The following is a 23,989-nucleotide window of genomic DNA, read 5'->3' on the forward strand; positions in this document are numbered from 1 at the left end:
AAAAAAAAAAAAAGATATGTGCATTAGTGCAGATGAAGGTAAGTCACGTTTTTCAGCAATAAATATTTTTTGCACAATAAGTATTAATGGTGAGATCACAAAGTTTATATATCTCGTCATATATTGAGCACTCAAACAACAGATTATATATAAAAAATAAAATACACGGTACTTTGTCACTTTAACTTCTGCTTAAGATCAATCAATCTTTTTAACATGTATAAACATATGTTTGCATTTATATATTGATACGCTCACCAAGTATATGGCTTATGATACATCAGATGTAAGGCATTGCTGATCAAGTATATTAGGGCCCTTGTAGCTTAAAGGTGATGGCGGCAAATGTTTGATTATTTATTTATTATTTTTCAAAGGTGGACAAACATATTTTTCCCATGGAGGAGGTCCAAAAAGTGTACTTCACCAGCAAATTCAATGATGTGGACAAGCTAGGAAAACAAGGGGTGTAATTCATTTCACAATTCTCGCCCCACACACACACACACAAAGACATAGGGCACATCCAAGCACCCAATACTGCCATAATTAAATGCATAGTGAATGATTATGAATTAGATTTTTAATTATGTATGTATAGAGTTTATATATAGAGATTTATACCACAATACATTATTCAGTTATATAATTGTATATATTACTGTATAATAAAATTATATTATTGTATAATTGATGTCAAAGTACAGTAATTATAGTCAAAGTAAACAGTGAAGTTCAGAGTAAAACTGTTTACCAAGTTTACAGTGGAACTGTTAAACATCACAGTAAAATAATCTATCAGGTTTACAGTTTTACTATGAAATTGTTATAGTAGAACTGTGAAATAATTTATGGTCAAACTGTGAAAGTTTACAGTAAAACTGTCAACTAGATTACTATGAAATTTCACAGTAGAACCATGAAGTGGCCAAATTACCATAAATTCATAGTAGAACTGTAAAATAATTCAGTTTTACTGTGAAATTGTTTACAGTAGAACTGTGAAATAATTCAGTGTTTTACTGTGAAAGTTCATAGTGGAACTGTCAACTAGATTACTATGAAAGTTCACAGTAGAACCATGAAGTGGCCAAATTACCATCAAAAATTCATAGTAGAACTGTAAAATAATTCACAGTTTTACTATGAAATTTCACAGTACATTTTTTCCTGGGTATCCTTGTGGATGTCCAGGGGGTGGGGGTGTGGTGGGGCATTCAGGCCATTTTGTTGGGGACACCCTTACATTGGGGCTTGGAGATCTTCCCTCATTCAGAGATGGTTTCTGTCTACTAAACAACTAAACATGTCATTTGAAAAGATTTGAGAACAAAAACTTTATAAGACAGTTATTCCCTAAAACTAATATTATTGTCTGTAAAATAGTGGTGTCATTCATTTGATACGAGTTTACTCTTCTGTAATTATGACCACTGGAGCCCAGTGTTGTATTTTTGCAACTTTGAAAAAACTGCCCAAAACTGTCCACTCTGGACAGAGTGCAGTTTGCTAATGTATTACATTTTCTGTCACTAAACATCATAAGATATGTAGAAAAAGCTGTTAGCCAAGCTGTTATCAAGGCAAAAAGTGACTACTTTGAATAATCTAAAATACAAGAGGTTAGGTAAGGTTTGTTTAAAATTCAAAATCTGTTCAATATGTGTCATAAATTGAATCTTGGATTTAAAATAAAATCGTTAGCTGTTCACCATTTTTATTTGGCACTGTAAACAGAATAACTATTGTACGATTTCAACGAGTAAAATGGACGACTATCGAAAATTGAACTTTACCGAAGCTTCATTCTAATACTTCCTACTTCTAATAACTTAACTATTTAAAAATGTTTTAAAAAGTAAAAAAAAAAAAAGAAAAGAAACCATTATGAGTAGGTGTCCAAACCTTTCACTGGTACTGTGTATAAAGTCATACACATGCACAATAACATGTACAGAAATGTTTCGTACAAAGAAAAATTCACTGTTTACAACCTATTCGGTCCGTGTACCTTTGGTAATTCGTTTTTCACTTTAAATCCCAAAGTTTTTCGTTTCAAAAACCAATACTGAAAAACGGGAAAACGGGGCGTTATTCGTTTTTCGTTTTAAGATCAAAAATCAAATAACAAATAAGCAGAAATTGAAAAACGACGTATTTTAATTTTCCAAAATCAACATTTTTTATCAGTTCAACCAGAAATAAAAGTGCGAGGGCGTGCACGCGCTGATGTGCGTATACATGCATTTATACATTCATATAAAGTGTAAATCAGGTACAAGTGCTGAGAAGACGGAGCTAAAAGTCATAATAACGTTACACCGCGTCCCCTGTTATATTACCGTATAGAACTCGATTCTGTAATAAGAACTAATCGTACATGTCACGGTGAAACTATTACAAATATATTTGATTGTTGTTGCTCCTTGTTTACTGCAGAGTTAGTTCGTGCAATTTTATTAATTTTTGGATGTTTATTGGCCGAGAACAAGAAATATTGAATCGCCTCGGTTAAGGATTCGAATCTTCGTACTGAATCAGGAATCACGAGTCCGAGATCTCAATGAACCCGGATCCTATGAGTCCTCTGATTCGCACTGGCTCTGAGTGCACGGAAAATAAGTGATATTTGAATGTATTTTCATGCAGTAAATAACTCGCAATCAAGATGTCAGTACAAGTGACTGAAGTGAACCGAATCACATCACTGAGTGACTCAGACTAACCCGAGTCCATAAAATGAACCGAATTTACCACCACTATGTGACATGTACGATTAGTTATGCCTATATTACAGAACTGGGTCCTATACGGTAATAATAATAATAATAATGTAAAAAATAATGCAGCATTCTTTTTTCTTAGAATAGCCCCCTATTTTTTTTTTAGGATAAACAGTTCTTGTGTGAATTACAAGGGCAGGAAAAAGTACGACAGACACAAAAGTCAGAACAGGGGACGCGGCGTAACGTTATTATGACTTTTAGCTCCGTCTTCTCAGCACTTGTACCTGATTTACACTTTATATGAATGTATAAATGCATGTATACGCACATCAGCGCGTGCACGCCCTCGCACTTTTATTTCTGGTTGAACTGATAAAAAATTTTGATTTTGGAAAATTAAAATACGACCCGTTTTTCAATTTCTGCTTATTTGTTATTTGATTTTTGATCTTAAAACGAAAAACGCTCCGTTTTCTTGTTTTTCAACTTTGGGAATTAAAGTGGAAAAAGAATTACCAAAGGTACACGGACCCTATTCCATCAACCTTCAATAGTTCTCAACCTCTGGCTAGTAGTATCGGTGGGCCTTTGGTTTCTCGGTCATAACAGTATTTGTCGTAATATCGTTATCACAATGCAAAGCCCACATTATCTATTTTCCAAACCATATCTTAAAAAGCTAATTTAACACGACGGACTTCTGTCCTAGTGTCACCACAATACTGATATACTCACACAATGATGCGCAGGACATTTGCTCCTTCGTCGTTTTTTTACTTGTCTTCTCGAAAGTATTGCCAATGCCTTGTTTAGCTGTATGAAACGAAGACTAAAGCGATGGTTTTTCCAATTTGAGTTGAGAACGGTGACATTAACATATATTAGCGCCACTCATCGGATTGGAGTGGAAAAACGTTTACAACTTCAGCTTCAAGTGAATTTCTGGTTTATAACCAGAAAGGTGAGAGAATGAACAAACACTAACAAACTAACTCCATATTGTAAGTGAAACTACAACCACGGCCAGCAATATTAGCCACCTGGTCCACCAATTAACTGACTAGAGCTTACAGACTGGCTACCATAATAATAAAATAATCTGAGAAAAAAAGCTCTTTCTAACAAGTGGGATTGTGATACACAACACAGGCAGTCCACCTTTGTCAAAGCAATAAGCAAATACTCTGTGCTATGCTGATTAAACTGTGCTGACTACAGGTGAGGAAAATTAGCACTGATACTGTGGTTTGCAACTGGAAAGTGCAGTTTATTTAGAACTACCATGTGTTTATTTGTGCTTCCTGACATACAACTGACATAGTCTCAAAGCAATAAAACAGATCTCAAGACCAAAAATCCCCTATGCGCAGGCCTAGAGGATTGTTTGTATAAAATGTAATGAATAAACTGGATATGGAAAATAAAATTAATTTTGAAATACATTATAACAAATATAAAGCATAAAGAATGTAATGGGAGTTCATCATCCTTCAGTTTAGTCTGTTTTAGAATTAAGTTTGGAGTTCTGGACACTGAGTGCAGTCACTGCAGATTCCCATCACATCCATCAGGAATGGCATTGGCAGCCTCAACCTATGGGCTTCATCATCAGGTGTGTAAAAGGTTATTTCAAAACCACCTTGTGTTAAAAACTGAAGATGTAGTTCAATATTATATGAACAGAATCATTAACAATAAGAAATCAGTTGTGCAGACTGTAGCATGAGGCTCCGGCATCACTAATAAATACTGCATAACTATAAGAGAGAACTAGGCGGTACCACAGCCATAAGGGACATCAGTGCTCACTTTCTCCAATTTTACCAACCTGAGTGATCAGGTAAAAGAGGCAGAAGGACAGGAACCCAACATCCCTGGTTACAAATCTTTATCGGTCATAAATCTCAGTCAGACATTTTATTAGATTCAGTTTCTGTGACAAGCGGCATGGTGGCTCAGTGGGTAGCACTGTCGCCCCACAGCAAGAGGGTCCTGGGTTCAATCCCCTTTCTGTGCGGCGTTTGCATTTCCCGTGTCTGTGTGGGTTTCCTCCGGGAGCTCCGGTTTCCTCCCACAGTCCAAAAACATGCAGTCAGGTAAATTGGAGACACTGAATTGCCCTATAGGTGAATGGGTGTTTGTATGTGTGTGTGTGTGTGTGTGTGTTTGTGTCTGCTCTGCGAAGGACTGGCGGCCCGTCCAGGGTGTTACTGTGTGCCTTGCACCCATTAAAAAGCTGGGATATTGGGATATGCTCCAGCAGCCCCCCACACAATTTTTAATTTAGTGTGCTCCCACTGGTGCTCCAATTTTTTACTTTACATGTGGTCATTATACTATGGAGCAAGTGTTTTCTCTCAATTATTTTAATTTATCTAAAATTATGTGAAATTCATCCCAATAAACTTTGGGTCCAGATGTACTGATTCAACTCTGTGGGATTGTGTACCTGGATTATTGAGCATGCGTCAAGATAAAATGTGGAATTCATATTGTAAGTTTTGGGTTGTGTGTTGAAGCTATTCAAGCTCTGATGGTGGCATAGTCAAGTCAAGTCAACTTTATTTATATAGCGCTTTTTACAATAGACATTGTCTCAAAGCAACTTTACAAAATCCAGGACCAACAGATACAAAAACCCCTGTTGAGCAAGCCGAGGGCGACTGTGGCAAGGAAAAACTCCCTGAAAATTACAGGAAGAAACCTTGAGAGGAACCAGACTCAGCAGGGCCCATCCTTCTTGGGTCTTTAATACTGATAGGTTATCAATTAAAGCAGCTGCAGTGGCAAATGTAAAAGTGCACTGAAACTGTGAAAAGGTAGACAAATATTTGTACTTAAACACAGTTCATATATTAATAGATAGTGATTTGAGATTAAATAGATTGGGGGAAAACGACAAGAATGTCTATGTTAACACCAAGTCTTAGGTATGTGTAGAGTGGTGAGTAGGTCTCATTACATTCTGGGTAAATAGTACTTAGCTAAATAAATTGTTTTTTTATGTGATAAAGACTGATAAGCTACATTAGCCACAAGTATTTAAAATGAGTTAGCTTTAGTTATAAGTTGTTTTTACAGTAAGGCCATAAATTGTGGCTGTTCCTCCTCCACAACCATTAAGACACTGCTTACTTATATCACTGTATCTGGGAGGAGCTGCTTCATTTAAACCTACACTGATCAGCCATAACATTAAAAGCACATCCTTGTTTCTACACTCACTGTCCATTTCATCAGCTCCACTTATCACATAAAAGCACGTTGTAGTTCTACATTCACTGACTGTAGTCCATCTGTTTCTCTGCATGCTTTGTCAGCCCCCTTTCGTGCTGTTCTTCAATGGTCAGGACTCTCCCAAGACCACTACAGACTAGGTATTATTTGGGTGGTTGATCATTTTCAGCACTGCAGTGACACTGACATGGAGATGGAGTGTTAGTGTGTGTTGTGCTGCTATGAGTGATAAGATACAGCAATGCTGATGGAGTTTTTAAACACCCCACTGTCACTGCTGGACTGAGAATAGTCCACCAACCAAAGAATCCAGCCAACAGGGCCCTGTGGGCAGCGTCCTGTGACCACTGATAAAGGTCAAGAAGATGACCAACTCAAACAGCAGCAATAGATGAGCGATCGTCTCTGACTTTACATCTACAAGGTTGACCAACTAGGTAGGAGTGTCTAATAGAGTGGACAGTGAGTGGACACGGTATTTAAAAACTCCAGCAGCACTGCTGTGTTTGATCCACTTATACCAGCACAACACACACTAACACACCACCACCATGTCATTGTCACTGCAGTGCTGAGACTGATCCACCACCCAAATAATAGCTGCTCTGTGGTGGTCCTGTGGTGGTCCTGACCATTGAAGAACAGGGTGACAGCAGGCTAGAAAAAGTATGTAGAGAAATAGATGGACTACAGTAAGTAATTGTAGAACTACGAAGTGCTTCTATATGGTAAGTGGAGCTGATAAAAAATATAAAAATAAAATGGAGTGTAGAAACAAGGAGGTGGTTTTAATGTTATGGCTGATCAGTGTAAATACTCATTAGGATTAGTCCAGATTTCAGTTAGATTTCAGTTATGCAATTTGCATTAGGACAGTTATCTGTGATCATTTCATTTACAAGTATGACTTTAGACACAAGTGATCTAATGTTTAGTGGTCTTTAATTTTTTATCAGAATTATTTAGGTTAATGCTTACGATGTTAATTAAAAGGTACTTGTTGAGTATGTTTTCATTTACAAATTTCACAGGGAACAGAAACACATAGTTAGGGAACAGTCTCTATAGCTTGGGACCTACAGGTTATAGGTGATATCTGGCAGCGACTCGCACACTGCCTTGGACTACAAGTGGGACATAAAGCCTCCTCTGATGATTCCCATTTAAGAGAGGGCCGAGGACCACTTATTTCATAAAGAATTTAGAATAACTGAGGGACTTGGGTGCCACAGCATCCTATTATGCTAGCCCAACAGGGCTTTGTGTCCAGGTATTGAAAATAAATAATTAATAAAATTAATTTATTTGTCTTTTTTTATATTTTTGTCTAAATATGGCTTTTAATGTTAGACACTGCAAAGTAAAATGAAAATGCAATGAAAATTGTGAGAGTTAAGATTAATTACACCTGTAGAACCCCAATAATAAATCCAATAAAGTCTCTTGCCAATTTGTCTTAATTGTTCTTGAAAGCTGATTGGAGGAACCATAGCTATTTCACCTGCCCTCTGTTAAAATGGACTAAGGATTTGTTACAAATTACATTTGTACAGCAAATATTTTATTAAAAATGTCTTTCTTGTGGCCAGTGGTTTTTGTTGTAGGAACTGCAGTATTTGCAGCCAACAAAGGTAACATATCATTAACTATCTTTGAGAGGAATATTAATTTCTCTTTTGATGTTTTGCGTGTGCGTGCGTGCGTGCGTGTGTGCGTGTGTGCGTGCGTGTGTGTTTTAGTCACAGATATTGATGTGGATTGCAGGAAAGACTCTGTTGTTGTCAAATGGAAGGTTAATAAAAACCTTGCTGAAAAGCCCTCCAGTCTTCTCCTGGGTGATTGCTCTCCTTTAATGTTTGCACCTGATGCTGATGGGGGAGGGGAAGCAATTTTCAGTTCTGGCTTATCTGATTGCCATTTCAAACAAACGGTAAACATACAGCTTATATTCTACAATACCTGAATCTAATAAAATGTAATCAAATAAAATTTTTGTATCCTGTCAGAGAACAACAACAAAGGTGATCTATGAAAATAACTTGACCTTTAGGCCATTATTGAAGCCAAATTCTGCTTTATTCACATACCCTATTCAGTGTGTGTTTGAAAGGTATGCCTGCTACTTGTAAACTAGTCTTTAGCTTGAATAGATTAATATTTTAAATGTCCTTTTAATTTAGTTTAAAACACATTTCAGGTCTGAAGGGATGCAGCCATTTGTAAAGCCTGCTTTTGTTGTTTGGCAAAATCAGGGTGACTTGATCTTTCACATGGGTCTTCTCAATAGTAAGTATTTTATATGACTTTGTGGCAATTGATCAAGTGTTTAACTTGCTGTTCCCTCTTAACAGACAATTTAAGTGGCCCAGCATTATCAAACTTCTTCCCTTTTGGCTCATTTATTAATATTTGGGCTGCAGTGGAGCAGCAGGCTCATCAGCCCCTAATGTTGTACCTTGAAGAGTGTGTGGCATCTACAGCATTAACTCTTGGAGCAGGTTCATGGACGCATCCAATAATTGCTAACAAAGGGTAGGTGAATTTTATCGCATGGGAGACTTGACATGTCTTTGAGGTCTGAATGAATACTTTCAAGTTTGTGTGTCGTTTTCTTATAGATGCCTTATTGATGGTAAGAATGGGTACTCGAGGTTTTTGCCCCGCTTTGAGTCATCATCAATTTTGCTTCAGCTGCAGTCCTTCAAATTTGCCATGGAACAAGAAGTAGGTGTCCAAGTGCCAAATGTCTTGTCTTGTATTTAGTCAGGTATTGAACAAACCTGAATGTACACCTTCTCTCAACGGTTTCTTTACTGCCAAGATTCATCCATGTCTGTCAAGTTGATTGTAAAGCCTGCTTATTCTTTTTCCCACTCTGCTAAAATTTGGTGTTATTTTAGAATAATTGAGCAAGATAATTATAGACAAAAAGTAGTACTAAAATTACTCTCATCATGCCATTTATGTGGGACACCACACAATATTTAATCTTTACATTTATCATGTGTAATGCTTCAATTAGGTGTATATCCATTGTAAACTAGTGGTATGGGACCCTCAAGATCTAAATGAAGAAAAGAAGGCTTGCAATTATGACAAAATTACTGGAGAGTAAGTATGCCTTTTTCTTTCTTTCTTTTTTTTGGATGTGTCAAATGCCTACCAATTTTTGCTCTCTTTAAACAGATGGGAACTTTTAGACAACCCCTCCCAAAATGATTTGTGTCGCTGCTGTGATGGTGGCTGCAAACAGCGGAAAACACGGAGTTTACATTCAGGTGAAGAAAGTGTTAGTGCTACTGTGATCATGACCAGAATACTGACATGTGCCTTTTTAATGTAAATACTGCCTCCTGCTTATAGCACAAGCCCAGAGGTCTGTCTTGGGACCACTTATTATACCGGCATCCTCTTCAGGAACAAGCGAGAGGGTTACAAGACTAAAACTAGGTTGGGTACCATAATGTTGAGCACTTATTTACATTTGTGATTGGTTTACTTAATGATTTGCATGTGTGAAGGCTGGATTACAATATGTCTGTATCTACTTCAGGTACTTAATGGGACTTCACTTTGTCTTGGCTGCCATTCCACAAAGTAAATAAAGACATGACTTCGTTAACTTGTTTTTTTTTCCTGCATGGATATTTGGTAAACATCAGGAGAATTCAATACATTACATGCATGCTCAAAATGTATGCTTCTTACAAATATGATAGTTACTAGCACATTCTTTTTCAATGCTGGTAAGATAATGTGGTCTTGTTTTCTGAAAGCCACTATAAAGTAGAGTAGATTGAAGGGTATAGTGAGGGTATTCTACAAAACATTTTAAACCATGTGATTTAAGCTTTAAAATAAGACAGTGTAGTAACTACTTGTGCCCTCTGTATAATGAAGTAAAAGTTTTGTATGCAGTAGGAGCAAAATTGTTTTCACTTGCACATCTAAGTGCCTTTTCCCCCTCCCTTTTTCTCTCCAGCAAATGAACACTTAAACACCTAAAATATGTCCATGTTGGCTAATGTTTTCTAAAATATGTTTTGAATAACAGTAGACTTTGTCTGCTTAAAATTAGTTGTTTGGTTTATTAATGGTTTAAATCATGTTTGAACAATATAGAAAATAAAGCAGTTAAATAACACAGGGGTTGGCTGGGGCATTTGTGGTTTTACTATCTAGCTATTATATCTGGTCAAATGATAAACATAGCTGACTAACTTGTCATATTATGACCCTTCTATTTATTAACACATGTAGATTAAGAAGCTACATGAATAAGCAATAGTTCACATGGAAACAGTGAAAAGTTTTGTCTTTCTGCAACTCAAACTTTTTTAAGCATTTTTTATGCAAACCTACACGTGCTGTATATTCACCATGTACATGTACAGGGGTTGGACAAAATAACTGAAACACCTGGTTTTAGACCACAATAATTTATTAGTATGGTGTAGGGCCTCCTTTTGCGGCCAATACAGTGTCAATTCGTCTTGGAACTGACATATACAAGTCCTGCACAGTGGTCAGAGGGATTTTAAGCCATTCTTCTTGCAGGATAGTGGCCAGGTCACTACGTGATGCTGGTGGAGGAAAACGTTTCCTGACTCGCTTCTCCAAAACACCCCAAAGTGGCTCAATAATATTTAGATCTGGTGACTGTGCAGGCCATGGGAGATGTTCAACTTCACTTTCATGTTCATCAAACCAATCTTTGACCAGTCTTGCTGTGTGTATTGGTGCATTGTCATCCTGATACACGGCACCGCCATTGGATGCACATGGTCCTCCAGAATGGTTCGGTAGTCCTTGGCAGTGACGCGCCCATCTAGCACAAGTATTGGGCCAAGGGAATGCCATGATATGGCAGCCCAAACCATCACTGATCCACCCCCATGCTTCACTCTGGGCATGCAACAGTCTGGGTGGTACGCTTCTTTGGGGCTTCTCCACACCGTAACTCTCCCGGATGTGGGGAAAACAGTAAAGGTGGACTCATCAGAGAACAATACATGTTTCACATTGTCCACAGCCCAAGATTTGCGCTCCTTGCACCATTGAAACCGACGTTTGGCATTGGCACGAGTGACCAAAGGTTTGGCTATAGCAGCCCGGCCGTGTATATTGACCCTGTGGAGCTCCCGACGGACAGTTCTGGTGGAAACAGGAGAGTTGAGGTGCACATTTAATTCTGCCGTGATTTGGGCAGCCGTGGTTTTATGTTTTTTGGATACAATCCGGGTTAGCACCCGAACATCCCTTTCAGACAGCTTCCTCTTGCGTCCACAGTTAATCCTGTTGGATGTGGTTTGTCCTTCTTGGTGGTATGCTGACATTACCCTGGATACCGTGGCTCTTGATACATCACAAAGACTTGCTGTCCAGATGCGCCAGCAAGACATGCACCAACAATTTGTCCTCTTTTGAACTCTGGTATGTCACCCATAATGTTGTGTGCATTGCAATATTTTGAGCAAAACTGTGCTCTTACCCTGCTAATTGAACCTTCACACTCTGCTCTTACTGGTGCAATGTGCAATTAATGAAGATTGGCCACCAGACTGGTCCAATTTAGCCATGAAACCTCCCACACTAAAATGACAGGTGTTTCAGTTATTTTGTCCAACCCCTGTATGTATGTAAGTAAATGGTTTATATTTACAAGTAATACATACAGGCAATCACCAGCGATGCACCTTTCACCAATGCATTTCTTGCGTTATATATTGGCTCTTGGCTCAAGCCAAGCAAAACAAAAGGACTGAAGTGGGGAAGACGGTCAAAACAGGACCACTACCTTAACCCAGTGCTGCACTTGGAGCTGCATAACTCAAGACAAAAGGACCCATGTCCCAGGGAGTAAGTCAGGAGCCAGAGAATGTGTAGGTTCTGTTATACATTTCTCTGCCTCAGAAATGAGTAATGTTTCCAACACTTTAAATTTCTCATCATGTCTAAAAATGTATTTCACCATCATCTCCAAGTAAGCAGTTTTCAGGAGCCTGTGATTGTTACATGCTTGCACTCCCCAGTGACTTACATTTCTACATTTTGTTTCATAGCCATCACAAACTATTTTAGAAAAATGGGTCATGTCTTTAAACATACTGATTGTATATGATTCACATAATTAGAATTGTCATTTTCTTCACACTGATCTTCTTTAAAGAATATATTGGGACATGCCTTTGGTTATACTAATTATTGTCACGCTGGGGCTAAGGCTGAGACAAGAGGGGCGGACACACGCAGAGATGAAACAAGAATTTATATTTATTAATAACAAAGACAAAACAGAGGAACAAAAGACCTAAGCAAAGCTAAACAAATTACAAACACTAAACAAACTAAATGCTAAACAGGCTAACTGACTAAACATGGACACAACCCCTAAGCTAAACAAGAACTAAACATCTGAACTAAATGCTAAACTGACTGATAACACAAACTATGCTAATCTAACTAAAACAAGCTAAACAGACTAAGCAGGCTAACTAGACATGAACAGAATAAACAAAACAAACACACCGGATGAAACGGACCAAAGCAAGGAACCTGGAGCTAGGAACAAGAATCCATCCAGAGTCAAAGAAAGCCAAACAAAAGTCCAAAATAGGTCAATAGTTCCCAATCTCCCCGTTGCCCCAGCTCTCCTTATAAATGTTCCATGATGAGGAGCAGCTGGGGCTGATTAGCTTAGGGAGCCAATCACCTGTGAGCCATGGCAGGAGAGTGAGTGTGCACTCGGAGAGGGGGGCGTGGCACACAGGAGCAAATGTGACATATGCCCCCTCCTGAAGGCACTACTCCTGGAGTGCCTTCCAAAACAAAAACAAAAATGAGGAGGTCCTGGTCCCTGAGGAGCAAATTCAAAGTCATTTAGAATGTCCTCAGGCAGGCGTGATAAAAGCGTTGAAACAGCAGCTGCCGACAGGAGACCAAAAGTGCCACCTTGGGGCAACGTTGAGAGACCAGAAGCGGCGTCGGGGGACGCAGACTCTGGAACAGAAGTGCCATCAGGGAGCACCGACACGGAAACAGAAGCGCCATCGGGCAGCGGCAACTCAGGAACAGAAGCGCCGTCGGGGGTCGCCGACTCGGGAACAGAAGCGCCGTCAGGGGGCGCCAACGAGGAAACAGAAGTGCCATCAGGGAGCACCGACACGGACACAGAAGCCCAATCGGGCGGCGCCAACTCAGAAACAGAAGCGCCATCAGGGGGCGCCAACTCGGGAACAGAAGCGCCATCGGGGGGCGCCAACGAGGAAACAGAAGCGCCGTCAGGGAGCGCCAACATGAGGACTGGAATCCCATCTAGAAGAGCTGATGTGGAACCTGGCGAAGAGGCATCGAGAGTCAGCTGCGTGGAACCTGGCGAAGAGGCATCGAGAATCAGCTGCGTGGAACCTGGCGAAGAGGCATCGAGAATCAGCTGCGTGGAGCCTGGCGAAGAGGCTTCGGGAGTCAGCTGCGAGGAGCCTGGCGAAGAGGCTTCAGGAACCAGCTGCGGGGACCCTTGAGAAGAGGTGTCCGGAGTCAGCTGCGAGGACCCTTGAGAAGAGGTGTCCGGAGTCAGCTGCGAGGACTCTTGAGAGGAGGTGTCCGGAGTCAGCTGCGAGGACCCTTGAGAAGAGGCGTCCGGAGTCAGCTGCGAGGACCCTTGAGAAGAGGCGTCCGGTGTCAGCTGCGAGGACCCTTGAGAAGAGGCATCCAAAATAAGCTGCGAAAACACTGCAGAAACGTCATTAATCAGCTGCAAAAATCCTTGAGAAACTCCTTGAGTCAGCTGTGAGGACCCTGGAGAGGCGTCTGAAGTCAGCTGCGAAAATCCTTGAGAAACTCCTTGAGTCAGCTGTGAGGACCCTGGAGAGGCGTCTGAAGTCAGCTGCGAAAATCCTTGAGAAACTCCTTGAAACAGCTGTAAGGACCCTGGAGAGGTGTCCGAAGTCACTTGCGAAAGCACTGGAGAAACGTCATTAATCAGCTGCACAAATCCTTGAGAAACTCCTTGATTCAGCTGTGAGGACCCTGGAGAGGTGTCCGAAGTCACTTGCGAAAACACTGGAGAAACGTCATTCAGCTGCGAGGACCCTGGAGAGGCGTCCGAAGTCAGCTGCGAAAACACTGGAGAAACATCACTCAGCTGCGAGGACCCTGGAGTGGCGTCCAGACTGAGCTGCTTGAACCCTGGAGGGACATCTTGAATCAGCTGCTTGAACCCTGGAGGGACGTCATGAATCAGCTGCTTGGAACCTGAAGATTCGTCTTGAATCAGTTGCTTGGGACCTGAAGATTCATCTTGAATCAGTTGCTTGGGACCTGAAGATTCGTCTTGAATCAGTTGCTTGGGACCTGAAGGTTTATCTTGAATCAGTTGGTTGGAACCTGAAGATTCATCATGAATCAGCTGCTTGGAACCTGAAGAGGTTTCGTGAATCAGCTGCTTGAAATCTGCAGACTGGAACATAATGCTTGGAACTTTGACAGAACACAAAACTGGAAAGGACTTGGAACTGTTTGACTCTGTCTGGGTGGCAGGAGGCCCTGAACGTACAAATAGACCATTTTTGAAACCCTGACCAGCTGACTGACACCTAGTACCGACAGAGACAGATGAACACAGAACAGGACTAGACAAACTAGAACTCATGGAACCTGACTTAGACACAGGACAGACTTGGACGGATAGATCAGGACAAGACAAGACAGACTGACTGGATCAGACAAACTTGAACTAATGGAATCTGACAACGCAACAGGACGGATCTGGACAGACGGATTCGAAACAGACAAGATCGAAGGACTAACAGAATTAACGGGACCAGACACAGTGGCTGGACGAGTTTGAACTAACAAACCTGACCTGGACTGCACTGAACTCGACACTGGCGAACATGAACATAACCGAACTGGTAGGATACAGTCATAAACTTTCCTAGACAAAGACTTAGACTGACTGAGTCAAGGAAACAGACGGAACCGACATAGGACTGACCCGAATTTGAGTACACGGAACTGGAGCCGGCAAACAAACAGAAGAACAACTGGAGCCTTTGGGGTCATTACAAGGAGCAGGACTAAATAAACTATCCTGACTGGCTCCTAACAAGGACGTGGGACGCTCACGAGCATTAGAAGCGGGCACTGGCACCCGGACCACATCAGCAGTGGGCACCCGGGGAAATTTAACCTCCCCAGTGGGCACTGGATGCCGGGTATAAGCTCCAGTGGGCCTGCAGTGGGCGCTTTGCTGCGTAGAGCGTCTCCAAATGGTACGGGAGGTTGGGTAACCCTCCCTACACCAAACCCGTAAGGGTTTCTTCCTGAGAATTGAGTTCGCATGAGGCCCTCAAACACTTGCACAGAGTTCAGCTCAGCTCCCTTCTCAGTCCAGAGCCTCCTAGCCCATTTGCGAGCTGCACCACTCAGCCGAGACATCATAAACAGCACTTGCTGTTTTTCAGAGGGCTGAGGGTCACTAAGGTACTGCAAATAGAGCCGACTCTGCAGAAGGAAGGCTTCAACACTGTGGTTGCTTCCATCATAGGGAGCTGGCCTACCAAGTGTGAAGGTTTGAGGGAACCACATGGAGTCCAACTCAGGGAATGCATAAACACAAGCCATCTCGCTGTGTCCTAAGTTAGGGAACTATTATGTCACGCTGGGGCTAAGGCTGAGACAAGAGGGGCGGACACACACGCAGAGATGAAACAAGAATTTATATTTATTAATAACAAAGACAAAACAGAGGAACAAAAGACCTAAGCAAAGCTAAACAAATTACAAACACTAAACAAACTAAATGCTAAACAGGCTAACTGACTAAACATGGACACAACCCCTAAGCTAAACAAGAACTAAACATCTGAACTAAATGCTAAACTGACTGATAACACAAACTATGCTAATCTAACTAAAACAAGCTAAACAGACTAAGCAGGCTAACGGGCTAACTAGACATGAACAGAATAAACAAAACAAACACACCGGATGAAACGGACCAAAGCAAGGAACCTGGAGCTAGGAACAAGAATCCATACAGAGTCACCAGAGTCAAAGAAAGCCAAACAAAAAAATAGGTCAATAGTTCCCAATCTCCCCTTCTTCTTCTTCTTCTTCTTCTTCTTCTTTTTGGTTAATGGCGGGTGGCAGTCCAACTAAAGGTGCATTACCGCCATCTACTATGTGTGTGGAATGAGATTTCTGGAAGTGACTTTTCTACTCAATGCTACCCTCAAGTGGTTTATATTAATAATAATAATAATAATAATAATAACATTAACATTAATAATACTAATGATACATAAAAAAAAAAAAAAAAAAAACACTTGCTAAATTATGTTATATTTACCAATATTCTTTAGAAACCAAAACACCTGCTTGTGTACTATACCCATCCCTGCCCCATAAGAAAGTAACCCCTTCATAGTGAAATCTTTGTGTCCCTTTTCCTTTAAAATATCAATGAATAGTGATCTTTGTGCAGAATGTTTTTTACAAATAAGTGATACATGTTCAGCAGTTTCCCTCTGTTGACAGTATTGACAAAGCCCTGTGTCGTGTTTTTTTATTAAGTGAAGAGAAGAATTTAACATTGTATGACCTATCCTGAGCCGAGTTAATATAACTGCTTGTCTTCGATCATATCCTCCACCTGTACCCGAACCAACTTTTGGCTGTATTGCAAATAGATGCCTTCCCCTGAATTCCTGTTCCCAGTCACCCTGCCATACCTTTCTCACAAATTGTTTAACAACCACTCTTGCCTCAGCCTTGCTAATTGGGATGTCAAAATCACATCTTGTTCGTTTTAGGCATTGTCTTGCAGCTACATCCACAATCTCGTTTCCGATTATTCCTACATGTGCTGGAACCCATAAGAATTTTACTGATATTAATTTCATATGTAATCTGAACATTGTCTGATACATTTCTATAATGAGATCTGGCCTACAATTAGACTGCCCCGACTGGATGCTTTGTAATGCTGACAAGGAATCTGAACAAATCACTATTCTCATTGGGCATACCTCTTCGGCCCATTGCAACGCCAGCAGAATGGCAACTATTTCAGTGGCAAATACCGAGAGATTACTTGTTAGTCGTCTTTTGATAATTACTCGAAAGTCTAGGATATACACTGCTGCTGCTGTGGTTCCTGTAGTAGGATGCTTTGATCCATCCGTATATATCTGCAGAATATTATAGTATTTTTGTGCCAGATGATGTTGCACCAATACTGTAGCAGCTGGAATTTCTAAATTATTATACTGCTTTTCATGCAGTGTCAGGTCTACATTGGGTAATTCGAACATCCAAAGTGGCATCACTGACCTAGGCACTGTACAGCTAAATCTACAAGCCTGTAGTCCCATGTTGTCTGCTTCTTTATTGCTCAGGCACCCAAAGTTTGTAATAGGACTGTGGGGATGGTTACTGCAATCATGTAATGTGGCTAACGCTGGATGACTCTCATTTTGCCCCTTTAGGTTTATCCAATACATGGTAGACAGTGCCACTCGTCGCAAATACAGAGGCATTTCCCCTGTTTCTACCTGTATTGAGGCCACTGGAGAGGATCTAACAGCCCCGCAACATATCCTTAACGCTTGTGTTTGTATTACATCTAGTTTTTTCAAGTTTGTCTTAGCAGCTGACCATACAGCCGTAATCAAACACTGCCCTTATTAAAGCATCATATATTCTCAAGAGGGAGGAACGGTTAGCTCCCCAGTCACATCCCGCTAGGCACTTAAGGACATTAAGGCCTTTCTTACATTTATCTGATATCTTCTGAATATGTTGTTTCCAGGTCAACTTCGAGTCCATCCACATTCCGAGGAACCTGATCACCTTGACCTGTTCCAGAACCTGCCCATACATTTTGAGCCCTAGTGCACCTGTTTTAGGTCTATTTGAAAAACAAATAACCTGGGTTTTTGGAACAGACAACTTGAAACCCCAATCTTTTGACCAGTGTTCCACTGCTGCTATTGCCTCCTGCATCTTTCTTGTTACAAATGCCAGATTTCTACCTCTCTTCCATAATGCCCCATCATCTGCGTACAAAGATTTAGCTATATCTGTTCCAACCACTGAAAAGATATCATTAATCATTATATTAAACAGTAGGGGGCTACAGACGCTGCCTTGTGGAGTACCATTTTCAATCTGATACACTTTAGAATATTTAGTTCCTACCCTGACCTGTATTGATCTATCCTGCAAAAAGTCCATTACCCAGTTGTATAGCCTCCCTCCAATTCCTAGCTCGGACATCTTAATCAGCAAACCCTCTTTCCACAGCATATCATATGCTTTTTCTATATCAAAAAACACAGCAACTACAGCTTCTTTATAAATTTGTGCCTTCCGAATGTCAGATTCCAGACATAGTACTGAGTCCATAGTCATTCTTCCTTTACGAAATCCGCTCTGATATGGAGAAAAACTATTCCGCCGTTCTAGATAATAAGATAGCCTCTCTGTTATCATCCGTTCCATAAGTTTACTTATATGGGAAGTCAATGAAATTGGTCTGTAACTACTTGCATCAGACAGGTCCTTCCCTGGCTTCCCTACTGGAACCACTATAGCCAATTTCCAAGCAGAGGGAATCTGCCCTGCTCTCCAAATTTTATTATAAAATTCCAAAGTAACACCCAGTGATTTATCAGATAAATGTTTAAACATAGTATAACATATGCCATCTTTACCTGGAGATGTCTGGCCAGATCTTGCTATTGCTTGTTTGAATTCGATTAATGTAAGATCACAATCTAATACACTATCCAACCCCTTTCTTTTATGTAACACTTCAGGATATTGTGCTACAACTCTTTCTCTGCAAGCCATCATTTCATTACTCAAGTTTGCATATCCATGAATCTTTACAAAAGATTGAGCCAAAACCTCTGCTTTGTCCATATCAGATACCGCCTCCCAGTCTCTCTGTTGTAATACTGGTATTGTCCCAGATTTTCTTATACCCCTCATTTTCCTAATCATATTCCATACCTCATTGACAGGGATGTCAGTTCCAATGCTACTACAGAAAGTCCTCCAATACTCTCTTTTAGCTGATTTTATAAGTTTTCTAACTCTAGCTTGGGCTTGTTTATATTTGATTAAATCTATTGGTGAAAGTGTTTTCCGCACCATGCGCAGGGCTTTATTACGCTGCCTGACTGCTACAGAACACTCTGCTGTCCACCAGGGCACTGCTGCCTTCTTACCATAATGTTTCTTTTCTGGAATGGTTTCTTCAGAAGACCTATATATCATTTCACATAATTCCTTGTTACATTTCTCTACATCTGTTGACATTGACCAGTCCTGCAACCTCATCTCACATAGATCAGAGAATTTCGTCCAGTCCGCTTTATTACCCAATCTCCCCGTTGCCCCAGCTCTCCTTATAAATGTTCCATGATGAGGAGCAGCTGGGGCTGATTAGCTTAGGGAGCCAATCACCTGTGAGCCATGGCAGGAGAGTGAGTGTGCACACGGAGAGGGGGGCGTGGCACACAGGAGCACACAGGAGCAAATGTGACAATTATAGTTGAATCAAACTATTCTTATTTAATGTTTACTGAGCAAAATACACCTTCCATCCCCTTTTGTGACTTATGTGAGCCTTTGTAAGTCATTATAACTAGAATCAAGTCTTGAAACATAAAAATACTCTGAATGCATTCATATAGTGTGTTAAATGGTGAATAATCACAATCTTAATAAACTCTTGATTTTGCCTATCCAGAGGTGAGTGAAAAATCTAACAATTCCACCTTGCCAGCTTTTATGCTTGAGTTTGTTTACCACCTCGATAGTGAAATAGGATAGGTTCAGTTTCATAATACATTTCAGTACAAGTAAATGAACAACAAAAAATGCAATTACTTATAACATGATTTAAGCATTTAAATACAACACCAGAACAGAATAGAAAAACCCAGAGTGTTTCTTACATTTATTTTGACTTTAATTTCATTGCAGACTGTAAGAACCCAATATATTTCATGTTTTGTCAGGCCAACTTCATTTCATTTGTTAATACAGTAGACCCTTGACTTATGAATTTAATTGGTTCCAAAGGGCTGTTCTTAAGTCAAAATGTTCATTAGTTAAACCTATTTTTCCCATATGAAATAATGTAAATAGAATTAATCTGTGCCAGACCTCCCAAACCACCCCCTTACCCAACCTTTCTACATTTACATTTAAAGCATTTAGCAGACGCTTTTATCCAAAGCGACTTACAATTTCCACATGCATCACACTGAACACGATGAGCAATTGAGGGTTAAGGGTCTTGCTCAAGGACCCAACAGTGGCAACTTGGTGGGGCTTGAACCGGCAACCCTCTGTTTACTAGTCCAGTACCTTAACCACTGAGCTATCACTGCCCTTTCTAATGTCTTAAATGGTCTTTTTTGTTATAAATACAAGTAAATTAAGTAATTTAAGTTCCCTTAAATCTTAAATTATAGATTAGACATTACTGTAATAAACAATAACCAACAACAATACACAGTAATAGTGTACTGTACATAAAAAAAACATACATCACATTTCAGTACAGTACGTGTGCTATACCATACACATAATGAATTTCCTTCTTTTTTTATAAAATGTATCTACCAGAAACAACAATACCTCTTTTATTTCTCTATTATTTCCTTCATTTCAATAGTATTGTATTTTGTAGGTGTAATTTCACCAAATAATAACTTCCTTCTTCTCTCTCACTCACTGTCCCCTCTGTCTGATACACAGTGACAGCTACTGGCAGGAGTAATTATACAACACAACAAATAGTAATAGATTTTTTTATTTTCTCATCACTATGCACATTGTTTGGGGCCATTTTGATATAGAATTTTACAAAATATAAAGGAAAACATCAGAAAAACACTGTCAGCTGTTTGAACGTTCGCTCACTGTATATATATATATATATTTATATATATACATATATATATATATATATATATATATATATATATAGAGAGAGAGAGAGAGAGAGAGAGAGAGAGAGAGAGAGAGAGAGAGAGAGAGAGAGAGACGGTCGGAGTCAACTTCCGAAATTTGTTTGTACGTTAAGTTGAAAAAGATCATTCGTAAACCAAAATGTTCGTATGGTAAAGGGTTCGTAACTTAAGAGTCTACTGTATACATACATTCCTGCATGTCAGACCTGCAAAACATTTTAGGAAAAGTTGGTGCAGTAAAGCATTTACTACTGTGTAATGTTTCTATTTCTTCACACAACACTTGGCCCAAATGATAGCAAGTGTTCCAGGTCTTTTATTCCATTCTTCCTGTAAACACATTAAGGTGTGCAACAGTTTGTTGTTGTTGTCGCATTTTTCCAAAAAATCTTTCACAATTCATAAGCAGTTTAGCATGATTGAGCCAGTCTGCCTAGAAATTTGGGTCATTAGTCTCTATTGGTCTAAAATACAATGCAAGTGTCCACATCCATCAACATCAAATACTGGCACATAATATAGCCCATTGTATCAGTCACCAATGTTTTTACTATAGGTACAACAGGACAGTATCAGTAGAATACCCACTGTGGCTATGAGGATTATCCTCAATGTAGTCAATACTGCTTTTCAGCTCTGAGATAGCCAGTACCACCAGCTCTGTAAAACTGTTTTGTATAGTGCTTTTTACCACTGATGTTGTCTCAAATTGCCAATTTAGTTCTGGACACTGTGAGTGCATTCAATGCAGGTTCCCAACAGAGGCTTGCAAAAGCATTGCTTGCATGGAGCCTCAAATGTACAGTAAAAGGTTTCAAGTTAGAGCCATCTCTTTTTTTAAGTAGACATGTTTGATGTGGACAAAATCATTATTAATGAGTATCATAGCATTATAAAAGCCAGGCCGTGTAAAGTGTTATTGGTTAGTAAATGTACTTTGTAATTAATGCAGAATTTAATTAGCTACACTAATTAATGCAGTTTTATTACTGTAGTCGGGTCTATGATTAAAATATTTCCAAAATGTAATTTCACTGTAGTTAAGAGCATAATTGTTGGGAAACTGTTGGGAAATTGTTGTTTTTTCTAGAATATTTAAAACAAAAGAAAGGTTTGATATCGGTCTGTAGTTAGTGTATGACCAAAGTTAGTTTTGTTAATCAGGCGTTTAATAACTGCATATTTAAAAACTTTTAATGCAAAATAATTTACTGTAGTTAGCAAGGGTTCGATAATGGCAGGGAGTAATTTTTTAAATGTGTTTGAATGTTGAGATAAGATTCCTTTATTGATCCCCATTGGGGAAATTCAAGTGTTACAGCAGCTCCAGCACAGTGTATTAACAGTAAATAACATTGCACAGTTGACATACTTTTTAAAGTTTTTTAAAGTCAGTACAGGAGAGAGGGAGACATGGTTAAAATCCTTGCAGATCAACGTGAGGGCGCTGGTATGTTGTGTCTGAAGTCCTGCAGTAATCAAGTGAATGATATTTCTAGCGCTCTTTGCCACAGCCAATGGAGGGATGTAAACAATAACAGCAATACTATGTAAGAACTCCCACGGTAGACAGTATGGTCTCAAACCTACCGCCAGAAGTTCAGTATCTGGAGTGTAGATGCATTCCTTCAGTCACATGTTCGGGATTACACCATTTAGAGTTGACAAATACAGCAAGACATCCTCCTGTTTTCTTTGTTTCCCACTGTCTGTTCGAACTAGCAAGAAGCCAGCTAGTTCAAAAAGACTATCTGGTACATTCTCATGCAACCATGTTTCTATGAAGCACAATAGGCAACAATCTCTGTAGACCCGCTGGTTGTTCCCAAAGCCAACAGTTCATCCACCTTTTTAGCGAGAGACCTCATATTTCCAAAAATACTGTAAGAAGAAAAGGTTTAATTCTCCTGTCCTTATCAATCCTCTCCCATATCTTCACTCCAGCTCTTCTTCTGCTGCGAGGTTGTTTCCTCAGGTATGTGAGCAAATGGGACACCAGCTCCATGCCGGTATCGCAGTAGTTCATCACAAGTGTAAGTGATCATGTTTCAGAAAATAAATACAGATACACTACAATTGTCAAAGTAAACCATATAATCTGTCCGTGGACACAGTAGATAACAAAAAGAGTAGAAAGAAAGAGCATAAAAAGCAAAGTAAGTGAGAGCTGCTGCAACACACTGCTGACCACTCCAGCGCCAATTTGTGAATCTTGCCAAGTAAACTTGATGATGACTTATTACAATTTTTCTCAATCTGTAAAACACTAAACCCCATTCTAAGAACACATCTGTCAACTGCCAAAACTTGTCTATTGAATGAATCACTCTTTTCACAAAACCTTAAACCATTTTCTCCTAGTTTGACACCATTTTAATACTTGATTCAACCTTTTTGCAAAACTCTAAACACTTTCTCACTGTCAAACACACATTTCTCATGGTAGCGCACTTTGAGGCAAAATGGCACACACAGGCCACAAAGATAAACAAACAACACAACAAACACACTATTGTCATCGTTAACACACTACAGGTAAAAACTGTGCACACGTGTCATATCAGTAAATAGGGTTAAACTATTAAGGAGTTAAACTATTAAGGTAAGCAGAATAAAAGTCAGTTCAAATATATGTGGCATTTCTGAGCTGTATTGTGACTTTAGCAATGGAGGGTAACAATAGAAGTTGAAGAGGAGAGTGTGTCAGAGGTGGTGACGAAGAGAAAGATGAGGATGACCAAGAACAAAAGCAGTCATATCAAATACTGTATTCTGTGTAAAACAGCACATGTATACAACGACATGAGGTCTGTCATGATGTGTCACATTTAAACTAAAACCCATGGAGAGGCCCCATGAATGTTTACATTTGGACAAAGCTAGATTTAGTCTCACAAAGAGGTGGAGAAGAGGTCTCAACATAACTGGTCAACATGCAATTATAGAAATGCCTGTCCATCGTGGTGGCAATGTGACCATGTAGCCTAGTGGTTAAGGTACTGGACTAGTTAGCAGAAGGTTGCAGGTTCAAACCCC

The 23,989-nt window shown here is 39.7% G+C and overlaps 2 protein-coding genes and 1 long non-coding RNA gene across 3 annotated transcripts in view; 2 read left to right on the forward strand and 1 right to left on the reverse strand.

Annotated features, from left to right (window-relative positions):
• Positions 1-3,540, reverse strand: part of c4h14orf119 (chromosome 4 C14orf119 homolog) — a 43,658-nt gene extending 40,118 nt beyond the window's left edge. The window contains exon 1 of the mRNA XM_062993942.1: positions 3,462-3,540. The gene's annotated coding sequence lies outside the window, so the exon portion shown is untranslated. The remainder of the gene's footprint in view (positions 1-3,461) is intronic.
• Positions 2-649, forward strand: LOC134312207 (uncharacterized). The gene is made up of 2 exons (XR_010011515.1): positions 2-38; positions 378-649. It is a non-coding gene; the product is annotated as an uncharacterized LOC134312207 (long non-coding RNA).
• Positions 3,541-7,533: 3,993 nt separating the features above from the next.
• LOC134311872 (zona pellucida sperm-binding protein 3-like) lies at positions 7,534-9,584 on the forward strand. The gene is made up of 10 exons (XM_062993519.1): positions 7,534-7,594; positions 7,703-7,893; positions 7,970-8,073; positions 8,161-8,249; positions 8,315-8,495; positions 8,582-8,687; positions 8,986-9,074; positions 9,150-9,241; positions 9,327-9,413; positions 9,517-9,584. The coding sequence occupies exons 1-10, from the start codon at positions 7,534-7,536 to the stop codon at positions 9,522-9,524; spliced, it is 1,008 nt and encodes a 335-aa protein (XP_062849589.1). The 3' UTR covers positions 9,525-9,584.
• The last annotated feature ends 14,405 nt before the right edge of the window (positions 9,585-23,989 follow it).

The sequence above is a fragment of the Trichomycterus rosablanca genome, chromosome 4 (genome assembly GCF_030014385.1).
Source record: "Trichomycterus rosablanca isolate fTriRos1 chromosome 4, fTriRos1.hap1, whole genome shotgun sequence".
NCBI classification, from domain to species: Eukaryota; Metazoa; Chordata; class Actinopteri; order Siluriformes; family Trichomycteridae; genus Trichomycterus; species Trichomycterus rosablanca.